General features: G+C 44.4%; 1 protein-coding gene across 10 annotated transcripts in view; it reads left to right on the top strand.

The window, feature by feature from the left end:
* The window catches only part of RABGAP1L (RAB GTPase activating protein 1 like), a 262694-nt gene that overhangs the window by 213677 nt on the left and 33069 nt on the right, over positions 1–15948 (top strand). The window contains exon 1 of one of the 10 annotated variants that reach the window (XM_037404176.1): positions 9272–9547. The exons of the other annotated variants lie outside the window; for them this stretch is intronic. Coding sequence (XP_037260073.1) covers positions 9437–9547 — 111 coding nt within the window. The 5' untranslated portion in view covers positions 9272–9436. Of the gene's footprint in view, positions 1–9271; positions 9548–15948 lie in introns of those variants that run through there. 10 annotated transcript variants of the gene reach the window in all.

Here is a 15948-nt window from a genome sequence, read left to right as displayed (position 1 = left end):
TAGCATTGGTCACGTCAGCATCAGTGTTAGATGGTGACGATAACTTTGATGAATGAACTGCCATGCTCCTCAGTTAAAGGCATCATAGACTCATAGAATCCTTTAGGTTGGAAAAGACCTTTAAGGCCATAGAGTCCAACCATTAACCCAACACTGCCAAGTCCACCACTAACCCATGTCCCCAAGTGCCACATCTACAAGTCTTTCAAATACCTCCAGGAACGGTGACTCCATCGCTTTCCTGGGCAGCCTGTTCCAGTGCTTGACAAACCCTTTCCGTGAAGACATTTTTCTGAATATCCAATCTAGACCTGCCCTGGTGAAGCTTGAGGCCTTTTCTTCTTGTCCTACAGGACAACACATTGAGGAACATTATGGTATATAAACCTCTTTTGAAAAACCTGGGGGGGGTTGTTGTTGTTGGTTGTTTTTTTAAAAAAAAATCATCCTAAATTTTATCGCGTCCTCTGATTTAATTTGTTTGCTGTTGTGGATTTTTGACTTCAAATCAAGCAAAAATTAGCTCTTATTCATTCCAGGCACTTTCCTTGCATTCCTTGCAGAAGGAATTTTGCATAAACGCTTACCCTATATAAAAGGTATGTTGAAAATCAAGAACAGATTAGAAGTTATGGCTCAATTTTCTCTCTAAATATGTAGCCTTTTATTTGGATGTTGAGGGGAGTCAACATGAGCACTGGGAGCGAGTGGGCTTCCAAGGGAGCAGCCCTTGTGCATGCATGGCAGAGACACTGAACTCAGCTTGAGCAGTACGTTGTGCCCAGCCAGAGCACATGGACACGAGGAGAAAATGTTCTCTTGCCCTGTGGACATCTGTGCTAAGCTGGACCGATTCCTGAAATTTTTTATTTTTTTTTTTTAAGGGAGTATCTCATTTCTTCTAGTTGCATAGATATAATGGTAGCTATAGTTCAAATTTTAACTAAAAGACAAACTTGGAATAAGACAAATGGGGAGGGTGGAACAGTATATGGAAATATCTCTGGTCTCCCATATCTGAAGAATTACCTCCTTATCACATAGAGAACTCTGATAACTTGTGGAATAATCTGCCTTCTCTCACCCTTCTATACATAACCATTTGAGCTCTTAAAATAAGCTTATTAACAGTCAAATCAAGACAAGTTAATCTTTAAATCATATGTAAATACAGATGTTTTTCTCATTGTGGTATATTGAAGCATTAAAACCTAGATGCAGATTTTCACAGTAGGAGACTAGATCAGCACAGTTAAGCACTGAAATAGTTTGTCTCCCAAATCATCTTCTGAGAACAGAATTTCCCTTTCACTGTACTGTATGATGATGAATAGGGATTTAGCGGCAAAGGATTACGTGGAGCTTAGATTAGTGGATGCTGCTGGTAGTCTTACACGGCTGATCAGCTTGCACAGTCCTGAGCTGCTTTCCTCCTCTGGAGCTGACCTGTACAAATGCCAGGGGAACTGGTCCAGGGGAGTACTGAGAAGTAGCTGTCTTCTGTCTTTCTCAGCAAATGGATCTCTCATGTCAAATGCTTTTTCTATCAGATTGCTGTTAATCATCTTTGGTATAAATATATACTAGCCCGTGCTGTTTTCTGGACTTTTTTGGCTGCATTCAGTTCTTTGACCTCCAAGCAAATGCTTGCATTTTTAACTCCAGCATTGTGGGACACATTGCTCTCCTGGAAAGTATCAGTAGTTTGTACTTTTAATGTATAATGCATGGAATAATCTCATTTCGGAGTCTTCAGGCATGCCTTCGTCTAGACTGCGTCTCACAATCAAACTGTCTTCTATACCTCAGCTGCCGAGATACTTGGACTAGTCTGTCTGGTTTAGCTTAGTTTAGCTGACACCACGTGCCATTTCCTGCTCACCTGCGTCATTTCAGTCTTAATTACTCTTTATCTCATCATCCAAGCAATCATGCTGCAGATTTATTTTTTGTTTTGGGAATATGCCATTACTATTGTGCTGTTTACACATCGAAATGTCTCACCTTTTCCATGAGGCTTCTGGCAGGGGGTCCACGTGGAAGACATGGTTACAGCCCTTTCTGGGGCTCTGCTGTGGTGCTCCAGGGGTACAACAGCTCCTGCCTACTCATTGCACAGCAGAGTATATTACGGTGGGTTTGTGCCTCACCAGCTCCTGTGGTTTTGGGGGACAGAGGATGTGCTGTGGTCCTGCCTTTTTCTTTCATTTAACTACAAGAATTTCTCATAGTGCCTGGCTCTGCAGCCTTTTTGTTCTTTCTCCATTTTTTTCTTGTCCCAGGCTTAAAGGTCAGGTGCAAAGTGAAAGTCAGTAAAAAAACTGAAATCTGATGTGGTATAGGGTGCTTCGGATAGGTCATCCAGGTGACCGCGTCATTGCGCTCTCCCTCTGCAGCGTGGCAGGTTTGTAAGGTATTTAACAGCACTCTGGAGAAAACTTGACAGGCAACATCACAGTAATAACAACAATGGTAATACAACTTCCACGTTTGCATTTTTCATTAATTTCACCTTTTTTTTAATCTTCCTCTGGGAAGTAGATAAGGGCTGTTAACCCATCTTTGGGGAGGGGAAAGAAAAAATAGGGAGAGATGTATCTACCTTGGGATGGAAAGTCAGGTGTGGGCTTAGAATGAGAAGCCCTGAGTTCTGGACCCTGTGTCTTTTCATGTGAGAGATGTTCACTATTTAATGTGCTCCTTGATATTAATTAATATCTTTTGTTTGCTGATCACATGCTGCAAATTAAAAGACAGCAGAACATGGGGGAAGGTATGATACGGATCTATACTTGCTACTTGCTGTCTGATTATTGTTGATACGAAGCCTGAACTAGCTCTGTTGCTCTGATGAAGCTTTTGCTTGATAAAAGTTGGCTCTACTTGCACTAACTTGCAGGCTATTTGGGTGAAATCCCTGAATCATGCTATATTGAAGCCAGGCCAGAAATCCATATAAATAATTGCAAGTGCAAAGCATTCCTATATACCTGCTATGATAATTTTCTTGAAAAATATGCTTGACGCCATTTTTTTTCTTTTCAATACCAGTTGAAATGATAAATGCAACAAATTTAAAATACATTTTGCAGGTTAGATTAGATTATTGTTGGGTTAGAGTCAGTTTATTATGGAACTTAGCTCTCAATGGCATTGGCATGGTCTGAATGCCATACAAGCATTATTCAGTTGGATTAATAGCCCCGGGGAATATATATCGGAGACATTCACGATGGCAAACAGATTGTTTGTCCCTTCAGCAGCCAGAGGGACTTGTTTGTACTGATTTGTCTTGGAGGGGATGGAATTTGGAGACACTGGCGGTGGCCCTGGGGCAGCTGGGGAAGGTCCCTGGTACATGGGCTTGCTCTTGGACGGCTGCTGCCTCCCTCGTTGGGGTGTGAAGTTGTTCGTGGTCCTCTGCCATCACTGAGCCAGGGGGGAGATAAAAAATGGGTCCCCAAAGAAGAAGGGTGGAACATGAAACAGGTGGCTGAAGCCAGCTGCTTTCCAGGAGATGACGCTCAAAGTCAGTTTAGGAATTTCTGCCTTTTCCTTCTAAGTGGTTTCTGTGGGGCTGTCTGCCGTGCAAATTAGCGCGGCCCCACTCAGGTTGTGCGAGGCTGGAGTAGGCGTGCGCATGTTGTAGAGCTCACCAGTACCACCCCTTCCCTTTGTAAACAGAAAAAAGAAAAGAAAAAAAAAAACCAAAATCCTTTATTTTGCTAAAATAAAAAGATGGGAAGGAGGAAGTATTCTCAGCTCCTTTTTAAACCTCAGTCGGTTACATCAGGTTCTATGCACCATTTATGCCCCAAATATGCTGTAAAAACCTGTTTTTTTCAACAGCCAAAGGCTAGGATTTCCAAAATCTCACAGTAAGATTCAATATTCCTTTTACCTGGTAGCGGTACTGGCTCAAGGATGTCAGGCTCTTTCCCCAGCCCCACTGCCTCCATCACCCATCGCACCGCGGCTCGTTGTGGGGCCGGGCAATAAACTGCACCAGTGGTTCGGGCTGGTCAGAGCCCCGTGCTGCCTTTGCTGCTGGAAAAACACAAACAAGCAAAAAGTCATCCCAACTCTAATGCAGGTTCTTGGCAGACAAGAAGGAGGTTTGTTAAGTGAGGTATTTCTGCCAGGCGGCTGATGTTTGAGGGAAACGTGACTGAAGAGGGGAGGTAACTTCTAGTGTCCTTAGAAAGTGATTGTGGCAGTATGGAAAAAAAAATACGGACACAGAAAGTTAAAATGTGGGTTTAATTAATCAAAAATCAGAAGAGAGTTGTGAATTAATTTAAAAGGCTGCAGAAGAATCTGGAATGGACTGAGCTGACTAAATATGTACCTGTACGCTGGCATCCCAGCTGTGCTGCTCTTCCATCTTTTTCAGGTTCGTATGGCTTTTAGAAGTCAAACGGGTGGATTTGGTTTAGGCAGCTTCATGCCCTTGTTTAGCGGTAATTTCAAGTTAATGTAAAACTCGAAATGAAGTGCAAACTTGACCCAAACCTTTTCTAACTGCGTTAATAACCACCTCTTTGAGAACAGAACAAATACACAGTACAGAATTAATGGAGAATATGCTTTTATAAATACAGGGAGTGACCTTCAACAGGTTGGGGAGGTAGCAGCTGGCCTGGCCTTCCACCCTCTGTAGATTGAGGGGTGAGGCTGATGGTTTTACTTCTTTTAATAAGCTTTAAAGATCATCTAGGAACTTTGTGGAAGAAAATCCTTATGCAGCAGTTGTTGCATGGGAGCAGGACTAGTTTTTGTGTGGCACGCAGCTGATTAGGGGAGGCTGGGAGAGGGGAGTTGGGGTATTTTCTGCTCCGTTCGTTTTAATCCATAACAAAGCAGATGTATTTATAAAGGTTCCTCCTGCTTTTGCAGTGAGTTTGCTATTTGTGCTTTCCCGTAAGACTGAAGGAGACCTGGGCGATAGTGCTCTCTCTTCCTTTGGGCTTACAGTAAATAATTCAAGAGGCAGAGCTGGCAACAGAAAATGAAGACTTAGAAGTCCTCAGCTTTTCCCTGTGCTGGGCTACACGTTTACATGGAGGGGGAGCACACGCCAGCATCACTGGTTTGTCTTGAATGCCTCTGCCTCAGCAATTCCAGCCACGCTGGGAGAGAAACCCTCGCTCTGCCCGTCGGGATGACTTTACTGGCTTTAATCTGTAAAAATCAGTTTATAATCTTGCCCACTTTCAAATCAGGAGAATGCAGAGTAGCTGCAAATTGGGAGGATTTACCCCTGTAAGTACATATGCTGAAGCACAGCAAGCCCAGATTTTTCCACACATTTGGAGGATTATTTTAAACGAAACACAGGTGCATACACCCACTTCTTTGGGGCTGGGGGGGCGGAAATAGGCCGTGTTATTTGACATTTTCAATTAAAAAAATAAAACTTGAAGAAGCCATAGCGGAACTGCATGTAGATCAGCCTGAGCCTGGCAACTGCTTTTCTCGAAAGGTGTGGGGCATTGCTGCGAGCAACGGCTTGGCGTTCATTTCTCACTTTGAATCCCAAAACACCTCTAAAGGTATTTACCTTCTGATGTCTAAAACTGGAACAGGGTTATGAATAAAAGCGCAGCCTTCTGAAAGGCTGCACCACCACAGCGGTACACGCTTTGCTTCTTATTTCCCTGGGATAAGCAGGCGTGCGAGGGACGGGCAGCTGCTCCCCCACCTTTCACCCCAGCACGGGTGTTTGGGGTGGCCGAGGGTCCGGCACAGCACCAGCGCTGCAGGGGTTTAGTGTGTGGACAGAAGATCTGGGCTCTCCGCCGTTCTCTGGTGGTTGGGAAGCCCTTTGTGGGCGAGGAGAGAATGGAGCTGTGCTTTGGGATTCACAGTGTTTGATGTGTAACCCGGTCTTTTTCACCTGCTGGTTGTGTTTGAAACAGTTCTTACAGGTCATTACTGGGTAAGGCAATTAGGGAAAGAGCTGATACTACCGTTATTCATTCCGATCTGGGGGGTGGGGGGAAACCCCTGTAAACTTATCTTGAAGACTGCCAAATGCCATTCCAAGTGCTCTGAAAGGAGTTTTATGTTTCCTTATCTGAAGACTGCTGTGATCTTCCCAGTTTCATTAATACACGGAAAGCAAATCACAGAAAACGCCTTTGCATTTCAGAAATGTGGTGGCAGGAAGGGAGAGCTTAGCAAGAAGCTGCACATACCTCACATACGTAACGCGATTTCTGTCTATCAGAAGATCCTATCCCCGTCAGATAGCAGCAAGACATTCCTGGGGGTGGAGTGAGAGTGAATTTATCTTGGGAGTGAGCAGGATTTGGCTTTGCTAAACTGGCTGTTTTGCTCAATTCAGGAATTTTCCATTCATCTCTATTATCCACCAGTATATAAATCCCAACAACTGTAATTAGGACTACTTACCTTAATTAGTTAAGTTTTCTGCAGCTCACCTGTCCTTCTGCTGGCTCTCCTTTGTCGGCCTGACTGCTTGGTTGAACCGCTTCTCCAAAAATTCCTGCTTTGGAGGTATGCTTTCAAACCTATGCCATGGAGGGGGCTGCGTTCCTGTTCTTTGAGGGAGGCTACTGCAAGGTAGACGCGGTGTTATACGGAGAAGCGCTATTTGCTTTAAATAAATATGAAGCTGCACTCTGTGGTTTTTATTGTCTTTTGCTAGATTATTCATCACTTCAGCACTCAGAAAGCCTGGCTGAGGGGAAGGCTCTGTGCTGAAATGCTGGGAGGAGTGTGTTGTGTGGCCTGAGAAGGCGGTGAAGGGCATCTCTCTGCTTGCCTTGTCCTTTCCAGTTCCTCTGGCGTGAGCATGCTACCACTGTGTCTGGGTGGACGGATTTGCTTCAGTCGGTTTCATTCAAAAGATTTAGTTTAACTGGTTTGATACCTAAGATGATGTGCGCTGATTCAGGTTACAGCACAGACTGTTATCGCGGATGTAAATTGCAGGTCTATAGGGATCTGTGGGCAGCTCAGCTCCATTAGCTTGAAAAGACAGCTGAAAAACATTCTTTTTAAAGTAAAGATATGCATTAGCCAACATCCAAAATCAGTTATTAGTTCCGGCAATGGCTAGTTAGAACATGCCAAAATTACAAACCCTCTGTAGATATGAAAAAAAAACCTGGGGGGGGGGGGGGGGGGGGGGGGGGGGGGGGGGGGAGTGTAGGTTCTGGTCCATAATTCCTTATAAATAGAAATGCCTGATGGTGAAACCAGGGGAGGGATTCGAGTAGCTGCAGCTGGGGAGTGCGTCTGATAATTTGCATTCCCCACCTCCTGCCCTTATTGCAGAATTAAATTGGTCTCTCATTAACATGGGAATGTTTGTTGTTGTACCGCCTGCTCTCTCCCCTGCGCCTGTTCCAACGTAAGGTCGGTCCCTGTTGGGAGCCTCCGGAGCCGGTGCCAGCAGGGAGGGGTTGTGGGAAGGGACTTTCTTTACCTCTTACAACAGGTGCCTTTGTCAGCACACCTCAGAGGCAGCCAAGGAGGAGCCACTCTTAGCCTGACGCGTTGAACTTTTGCTACAAGAGCAAATAAAGGCACCCCATGAGGCAGTGGAAGCGAAGAGGAAGCCGTCATTTCAAGGGCTTCGGAAAACCTGGGCAGGATTTAGCACAGCAGGTATGATTTTTGCATAGGTGACACGGAGAGCGATCTCGTGAGCTGGATATCGGAGCTTCGGGATTGGCATCTAAAGCATTTCTGCTGTGGGAATTAATTGGAAAAAAATTGCAAGCCTTTGAAGAAGAACTTTTAAAAACGCACGATGGGTGCATTTCAAGGAAAAAATACCTTTCTTCTTCCTGCAAGGGTTAAGCATGATCAGAATCTGCTTTATTCTCAAGGATTTAACCTCAAGTGCTGCGGTTTTTGTTTGCCATAAGCCTATTAGAACTCTGTTTCCTAGCAATAACATGTAATTCCCCCCCGCCCTTAAGTGAAAGACGTGGTGGGGTTTTAATCCTGTACGCTACAGCTGTTGCTCAAGTCTCCTATTCAACTGCAAATAGCACCTGGTGCTATTTAGATACCTGTGTAATCTTTGATAAGGATACTCCAAAAGCACAGGAAAAACAGAAAAGCAAGGTGGGTCTGACCCTGTTTATTCTGGAAAGCGAGAGTGTAACCATATGCTACCGCCAACTGAACTGGAAATTTCTACCGGATTTGCTGCATCCAGCACATATTCTTTTTGAAGATGGCTGAAATGATTTATGTTTCTTGATCAGGTGTGATTTTCCACCAGGAAGAACTAAAGACTTCCAGAGAAGATAAAAATGCGGTGAATGAGTCTAAGCAGAAGAGGTGAATTTGGTTAGGAGCTTTACCTTGTCTGAGTGTCCTGAAAGGAGTTTCTTTTGGAGTTGTTTTGTTTGTGTTTTCGAATCACTTACTATTTTCTAGATTTTTGTTTGTAGTTTTGAGAATACAGATTTTCAGTTATTTTTTTTCCATTTTTTTCCTTGCACTGTTTTAGATAATGTTACGATAAATGAGTTGGAAAGTGAGGAGCAATTTGGAAGGTACCTATGCTGTTTAGGACACATAGACAAGAGGTACCATGTCACTTCTTGATTAAAAGCAAACCAATCCCCACTTCAAGTTAAAAACCTTCAACTGTGGGAAGTTTTGATTGTGTATGTTGGTTTTATTTCACTTGTGGTGGTGTGAGTTTATTCAGGGAAGAGCTTACAGCCTTCATTACATTTTGCATTGCTGTTTTACCCTCTATGACAAATGGAAACTGAAAAACTTTTTGGAGGGTTGGGATTTGATGCCATCGGTGTCTGCGTGGCACAAAATGCTGTTCAGATCTAGTGAGTGGTTTTAAAGACTTTAAAGAAGAGGTTTAGAAACTTGTGGAAAAATTCCAAGGAATGCCTGAAAGAAATCATCATTACACCCCTCTCCATGAATTTACAAATAAGCCAGAAGAAGCAATTCATTGGAAAGCAAGACTCTGCTAACAAGAATATCAGCTTTTGTGGGAGAAAACCGGATCTAAAGAATAAACAATTGCGACAAAGCTTGAGGAGAACAGAACTGATTCCAGTCCCGCTGTCAAGCACTGACAGATCTTTTCTTGCTTAATAATAATCTGGTTTGGCTACTGCTTCCTCATCCTGAGCCTCAGACTGCAGTTAAAGCAGGTTCCCTGGCCTTCCCCAAGCTGCAGCCAGTGCCTTTTGCAAGTTGGGTGTTGGGAGGGTGAGCAGGTGTTTCAGACGTGCTTCCCGTGATACCCAAAGGCGCCCTTGAGAGGAGGACCCCCAGGGGAGCTGGTTTGCTGGGTCATTCTCTGGTGACGCTCCTTCCTCATTAGCTTCTTCAGGTGGGTGTGAGCAACCGACACGGAACTGAGCCAAGGTTCAGCCTTGGATTGTCAACCTGCTTGGGCCGCTAACGGCAGATTGCCAGCAAAATGATGGAAGAAATCTCCATAACGGTGGCTTACGATGCCCATGTTTTTAGCCAACTGTATGATGAAGACTTTCTGGCCAATCTGGTGGCAGTCAGCAAACCCAAATCTGTGGTAGGTGTTGCTCTTGCTCCTTTGCCAATTATGCTTAAAGTTATACTCTGTCCAGTGGTTAAGTCCTTCTGCTGGAAGCTATTTGCTGTTTAGTTTCTCTTTTTATTGCTTTTTCAGAAATTTGCTGTCATGCATCAATAAAAATAATTGATGTCAGAAGAGATAAGATTGTTAAAATAAGATCTTTCTGGGCTACTAAGTTTAGAAGAAGGTGATTTGCTCAGTATGAGAACAGTTGAAATAATATTGAAATAATAGAAATAATAATTAAAGCAGCAAATGACTGAGCTTATCTATCCATGGAATCAGCACTAAATGATATAAACACTTCCTTTGCCTTAGCACATCAGTTAAAAGTTCAGGGCAAATGCTCAGTGTATGCCGAGGATGTGGGGTGTAGGTCACCATCATCACTAAATCTGAGAGAATCTATTCCTTGCATGGCACTGGTGATGTTACACTTTTATATGTTCTCCTGAAATCAGCATAAATATCTGTAAAAACTTTTTAGTTAAATGGCCGCTTCCTTTTTTCATAAATAGCCTATGTCTTTGTGTAAATGACACGTATAGTGTGGTCATCTTCTTCCCTCATGGAGATCCCAGCCCCTGTGGGGAGCTGCATTCAAGTCAATAAAGTTAGGTTCTGAGGATTGGTGCCAAAGTTCATCTTTGGTCTCAAATTCTACAGATGAGTCCGTGTGGGAGCCAGTCCACCTAGAAGCAGTCAAAGTAAGGCTTGGAAAATAAAAGTGCATTTACAGGTGTTGAGCTTAACTTGAAGGCAGATACCGTTAAAAAATCAGTCTAAATACGAATCAGGCTAATTCTTTGGCCACCCAATGAAGCATTTGTGTTTGCACACTTCGGTCTGTGTATGTGTTTGTGTCCAGGCAGTTCGCTAAGCTGTGACGAAGGGAGGTGTTCTCAGAAAAGGAAAAATTTGCTTTATTGCTATCTTGTGTAAAACCTCTCTGCGCACAGTTCCTGCTTGGGTTTTTCTGCCTGTCCACGCTCAGGAAATCTCGGGTGCACGAACTCCTCTCCTGCGTCTCCCGTTAGGCTGCTGGACTTAATCCAGAGCTCTGCCCAGTCCCTTTTATTATGGTGCCTTTTTCTGTCTCTGGCCTCCTCTAGGCTAGAATTTACAAGGCCCGTTAGAATAGTTAAATAATAAATATGGAAATCCAGTGCAGATAAAATTGTTACTTTATTATGACCTGGATGGAGACTGGGCTCCAAAGAGACTTTAACTTCACCGGGGTATTAGGAGTTACGTACTTTTCTCATGCTCGTGTTTTGAAATAGGTGGTATACTTTAGTTAATTTAGTTTTTTACTGTTTACAATTAGTTAATTGTCCAGGCACAACCCTTCCTCTTCTTCTGCCTTAGCTGATTGCTGGGGCAGCATTTATGATTCTGACTAGAAGCCGAGAGAAGTATCCTTCAGACAGGTAGGGATGCTGCAACAGGACTATCGGGAGCCGGGTGCTGGCGGAGAAGGTCCCACCGGCGGGCTCCGGGAGAGCCCTTCGGATGAGTTTCTTGGAGCAGGTGATGGTGGCAGTGGGGTTTCCTAGATGCCTCCTGTCCTGAACTGCTTGTGTGGGCTAGAGCCTGTACTGCAGTTGTTTAAATTAAAATCCTTGTGGTAGGAAAACATTTCATGGATGGCTTACCCTATAATTTCAGTCTTTGGAAAGTGCTACTGAAGCTGGCTGGGTGATGGCCTCTGAAGTTTTGTATAGCTTTGGAGCAAAAGTACTGGACATTGCAATATGTATCTCGCCGTTCCTCCGGGTCAGCTGCAAGTGGCTGCAGGAGACAATAACTGGTATCAAGAGCATCACGTTACAGCTCTGGCTGGTTTTTGCCACTCTGAAAATAACACTAAAAGAAAAAAAATTCTCTATGAAGTAACTACTTATCTCCTAGTAAACGGAGATACTTACACGGAACAACCATGGGAGGAAAAGTATCATTATTACTAATATTTATCAGATGTGAATGATTGACTTAAGTTAAATACATGTTCTCACCAACTCTTTTTTTCCTGGAGTATTAACATGTTTCGGTGCATTATGTACTAGTAAATAAGTTAAGAAATGTGGGGTTTGCAGGGTTTACATAGGAAATACTTAACTACCCATTTAAATGGTTTTGAATTGTATTAACTAAGCAAATAATGGTGCAAACAACCTGAGGAGGTTTAAGATGAAGCTCGACAGGATTATAATAGGGTTAGACAGTGCGTGGGAGCCTGCGCTACTAAGGGACGGGACCTGATGACTCAGAAAGTTTCTTTCAGTTCTCTACTGCTATGTTTAATCATGGGACAAGTTGCCAGCTGGGATAAGTTGGGGCAAATCCCCTCGACTGTCCTGGTCATTCTACCAGATTGCACAAAGGTATGTACTGTACATGAAGTAAGATTCTGCAGAAGGAATTTGCAGTGCTTTTGTTTATTCTGAGAGTTCATGTTAATAGCACATGTATTTTTGCAATCTGGGATTCATCTGTTTGTTTGCAAAATCCAGGCTTCATATACATTTAAAGGAATTTCTACTATGCTGCTCTGGTTGCAGAGTGAAGTTTTAAAAAAAAAAAAAAAAGTTATTTAAAGGCTTTCATTCTGTTCCGTGGTTTGGATGGCAGGATCGTTATCGCTGTAGTTCCAGAAATCTTGCAACTAGTAACTCATAGTTACTTGGGTAGTGCCATAGGCACACAGAGTCTGTCTTGCACAGAGAGCGCCACGTGTTACGACATGAGGTGGCAAAGGGTTAATGCCGAAACCAAACCAGGCCCAGCTGGTAGCTGTTGTGGGGTGCTCTTGCTTGAGGGCAGCCTTGCCTAACCTTCTGACATGTCCGTGGTAATGAACTTCGTTAGGAAAATCAGAATTATCCGCTGTTGTCCAGGTCCCGTCAACTCTATTCGTATTTTTCAGTGGCAAATATGAATTTTTCCGTGGAAGGCGTAGCAGTGGTTTTGTAGCATTGCTTTGATGCACATAAATAGTAGACAGTGGAACAGTTTGCAGATGATCCGAGATAAGGGGTTTTTAAATATACTCCAAAGCAACGCTGTGTGATAGCAATCCTCCAACATATATTTTAATAAAATTAGTCATATTGCAGTGTGACCATGACACATGGTTGTTTTGCTGTGTGGTCCTGCTTTCGAGATTTCCAGTTATTCTGAAACTGCTTCGTACAGACATGCAAAGCGACCTACGAAAGTGGACTGCTGTGTAGTTTGTGCAAGGACTGCGTAGCTTTACTCTGGGGAATTTCAATTCTCGACTTATCTGCAGAAAACTTGGACCCAAGGGGTTGCAAAAATGGTATGCTAAGTGGTATAATCCTCTTAATCCAGGGTTGAAGGGCATTCTTCTGGAGAGCTTTGCTGTATTCTCATTTGCCTGCCTGCCTGGTGTTTAGCGCTCTGTTCAGGGGAATTAGCAGCCATTTCATACAAGCGATTTGTAGTTACACGCCAGCAGGCTCTGCCGTAATGATTTCTAGGCTCTCAATTTCCCGTCAAAGCCAAACTAAGGAGGTTCAGAGCGGATGGGTGAACTGCAAATGGGGTGAAGAACTAGGTGGCCTGGCAGGAGCACAGGGCATAGCGGTCAGTGGGTTTAACAGGCGGCTGGGTAAACGTTTCTGGGGTTTATAGTGGGACTGGGACTGTTTAGCATCTTCAGGCCTAGACACCAGAAGAGGATGTGCCCTGTTTTTCAAGTGGCAAAACCTTCATTTTCAGGCAGCAAAATCCAGAGAATAGGTGGTGGACACACGGAAAGACAGGTCTGCTGATCAGAGGAACCTCAGCAGGGGTGGGCTGGACTTCCTGAGGTTCAGCAAAGGCAAGTGCAAAACCCAGGGCTCCTCCCTGGGCAGAAATAACTCCATAGTCTGTGCAGGCTGGGAACCAAACGTCGATAGTATCAGTGCAAAAAGGGCGTTGGGAGTCATGGTGGGTGGCAACAGGAGCGAGCAGCGTGTGGGGACAAGGGCGGGCTGGCAGCGTGTCGGGTGGGATGCTGATTCCTCCCACCCAGCAGTCCTGAGGCTGCATCTCACACGCTGAGTCCAGGTTTGAGCCCCCCCAGAGGAAGGGGTGCCCTGCTTTTGGGTGGGATAGAGTTAATTTTTCTTCTTGGCTGGCACAATGCTGTGTTTTGGATGTGGTGTGAGAACAATGCTGATAGCACACTGGTGTTGTAGTTGTTGTGGGTCATGTTTACACTATGTCAAGGACTTTTCAGTTTCTTAGGCCCTGCCAGCGGGAGGGCTGGAGGGGCACAAGAAATGGGGAGGGGACACGGCCGGGATGGCTGACCCGAACTAGCCATAGGGGTGCTCCATACCATAGACCATCGTACTCAGTATAGAAACTGGGGGGAGTTGGCTGGGGCCTGGGCATCGGTCAGCAGGTGGGGAGCCGTTGTGTTGTGCGTCACTTGGGGCTTTTTCCCTTCCCTTTGGATTGTGTTCCTCTCCCCTTCTCTCTCCTTGACATTACAATTGTTGTTGTTATCATTGTTATTATATCAATTATTAAATTGTTCTTATCTCAGCCCTCAAGTTTTACCTTTTCCCCAGTTCTCCTCCCCATCCCGCTGCAGGGGGGCAGGGAGGGAGTGGTACTTAGTTTCTGGTGGGGGTTAAACCACAACAAAGGGATATTCAGAGCCCAGGTCCGGCAGAGGAGCCCTGGGAGGGCAGGGGGCAGAGGAGCCCTGCGAGGGCAGGGGGCTGACCGCAGCAGGGAAGGGTGAAAGGGTTGGGGCAGCTTAGCCTGAAGACCAGAAAGCTCAGGAAAAGTGATCTGATTGCAGTCTCCTGCCACCAAAAAGAAGGTCCTGGAGAGGCTGGAGCCAAACGCCCTTCAGGGGCACACAGTCAGGAGATGAGAAGGAATGGTCTGGATTTCCAGCGAAGCAAATTCTGGCTCAGTGTAAGGGGAAGCAGCGCTGCCCAGGGTGGCCCTGGCTTCTCCGTCCTTGGAGAGACTCTCACGAGCAGCATGCTCTGCCTTTGAAGCTATCCCTGCCTGAGCAGGACGTTGGTCTGTGCCTACTGGAGAGCCCTTCCAGTCTACACTTTTCTAAGTCTCTAACTCTTGCAAATGAGGAGGAGCTGACAGCGTTTGAGCTTTTGAAGACTATTTTTCCCTGGGTGGCATTAGTGCTGGCATGCTGCTGCTGTTGCTGCTGCCAAAGGAGCAATAAGGGAGCTTGGGTGGTCGCTATTAGAACTGGCTGTTTTCAGCAGATAGAATCCTTGTCTGCGCCCTTCCCTGCTCTCGGGATGTCCCTAGGAGTGGTCTGGCCTCCACTTCTTCCTCCTCTGTGGGGCAGGAACAGCCAGATTCCGCCCTGATCCTCTCACCTTGTCTTTGGAGCAGAAAAAAATTTCTTTTTTCTGCAGATAAATAAGATACACAGATAATAAAATAACAAATTTTATTTATTAAGCAGGTGATGCAGAAAAAGAAAAGCTCTAATAGTTTTTGTCTTTCCTTTCCTTTGATTGCTCAAGTCCCTTGGCTTTTGTGATTTCACGATGCAGCTGCTCTTCCTTTAACTCTAAAATTTTTAAACATTTTGTGTATTCTACTCTCGCTTGTCATCCTTCCAGCTTCACAACCTTTTCTGTGATTTCTTTTGCCAGTACAAATCTTGTCTTCCCAAAAATTCAGGTGAGACATGTTTATATGGAATAGCACATGTTATGTTTACCATCACCTAAATTTTTGTTTATAAGAGTTCTACATGTTTATTCTGCTTTAAGGAGTCAGCCCCACAACGTTGTTGTCTTCCCCCAGAAATCATCAAGATTTGAAGTCAGTGAAGGAAACTGCTTATATAAAGTTAATTAAATGGATCGTTGTATCAGACTGTGGTTTGCTTACTACTGTATTTTAGGTTTGAGAGTAGAACTGATGTGCACAAATACTAGTTTGACGGCAATTTTTTCTCAATAAGACTTGGTTGGCACCTTTTGATGTTAAAACTAAATGCATCAAAATGAAATCTCTTCCTTCCTTGGATTTCCCATGTTTTAAAGTCTTGGAGTTCCAGCATATTTAGGAAAACTGGCGCAGCTTCTGCAGTGACAGTGTTGAAAGCCCCGTATGTGTCATATACGAATCCTTGTAGCCTGAGAGGAGGCAATGTCCCCGCAGTGGGTAAGCTCCTGGTCCCTCACGCTACTAAACCCAGGCTTGATCATGGAGTGGACACCCTGATAAAACTCGCGGAGTGCTTGTTTAACATACACAAATCTGGCCCTAAATGTGGAACACATAAACAGGGAAGAAGCATCTGTTTTATATTGTGGTAACCTGTAGCTGGCATAGAATGTTATTCTTCTTCATGTTTATTTGACCTT

The sequence above is a fragment of the Falco rusticolus genome, chromosome 11 (genome assembly GCF_015220075.1).
Source record: "Falco rusticolus isolate bFalRus1 chromosome 11, bFalRus1.pri, whole genome shotgun sequence".
NCBI lineage: Eukaryota > Metazoa > Chordata > Aves > Falconiformes > Falconidae > Falco > Falco rusticolus.
Note: the sequence above shows the minus strand (reverse complement) of the source record. Positions and strands in the feature narration are given on the sequence as shown.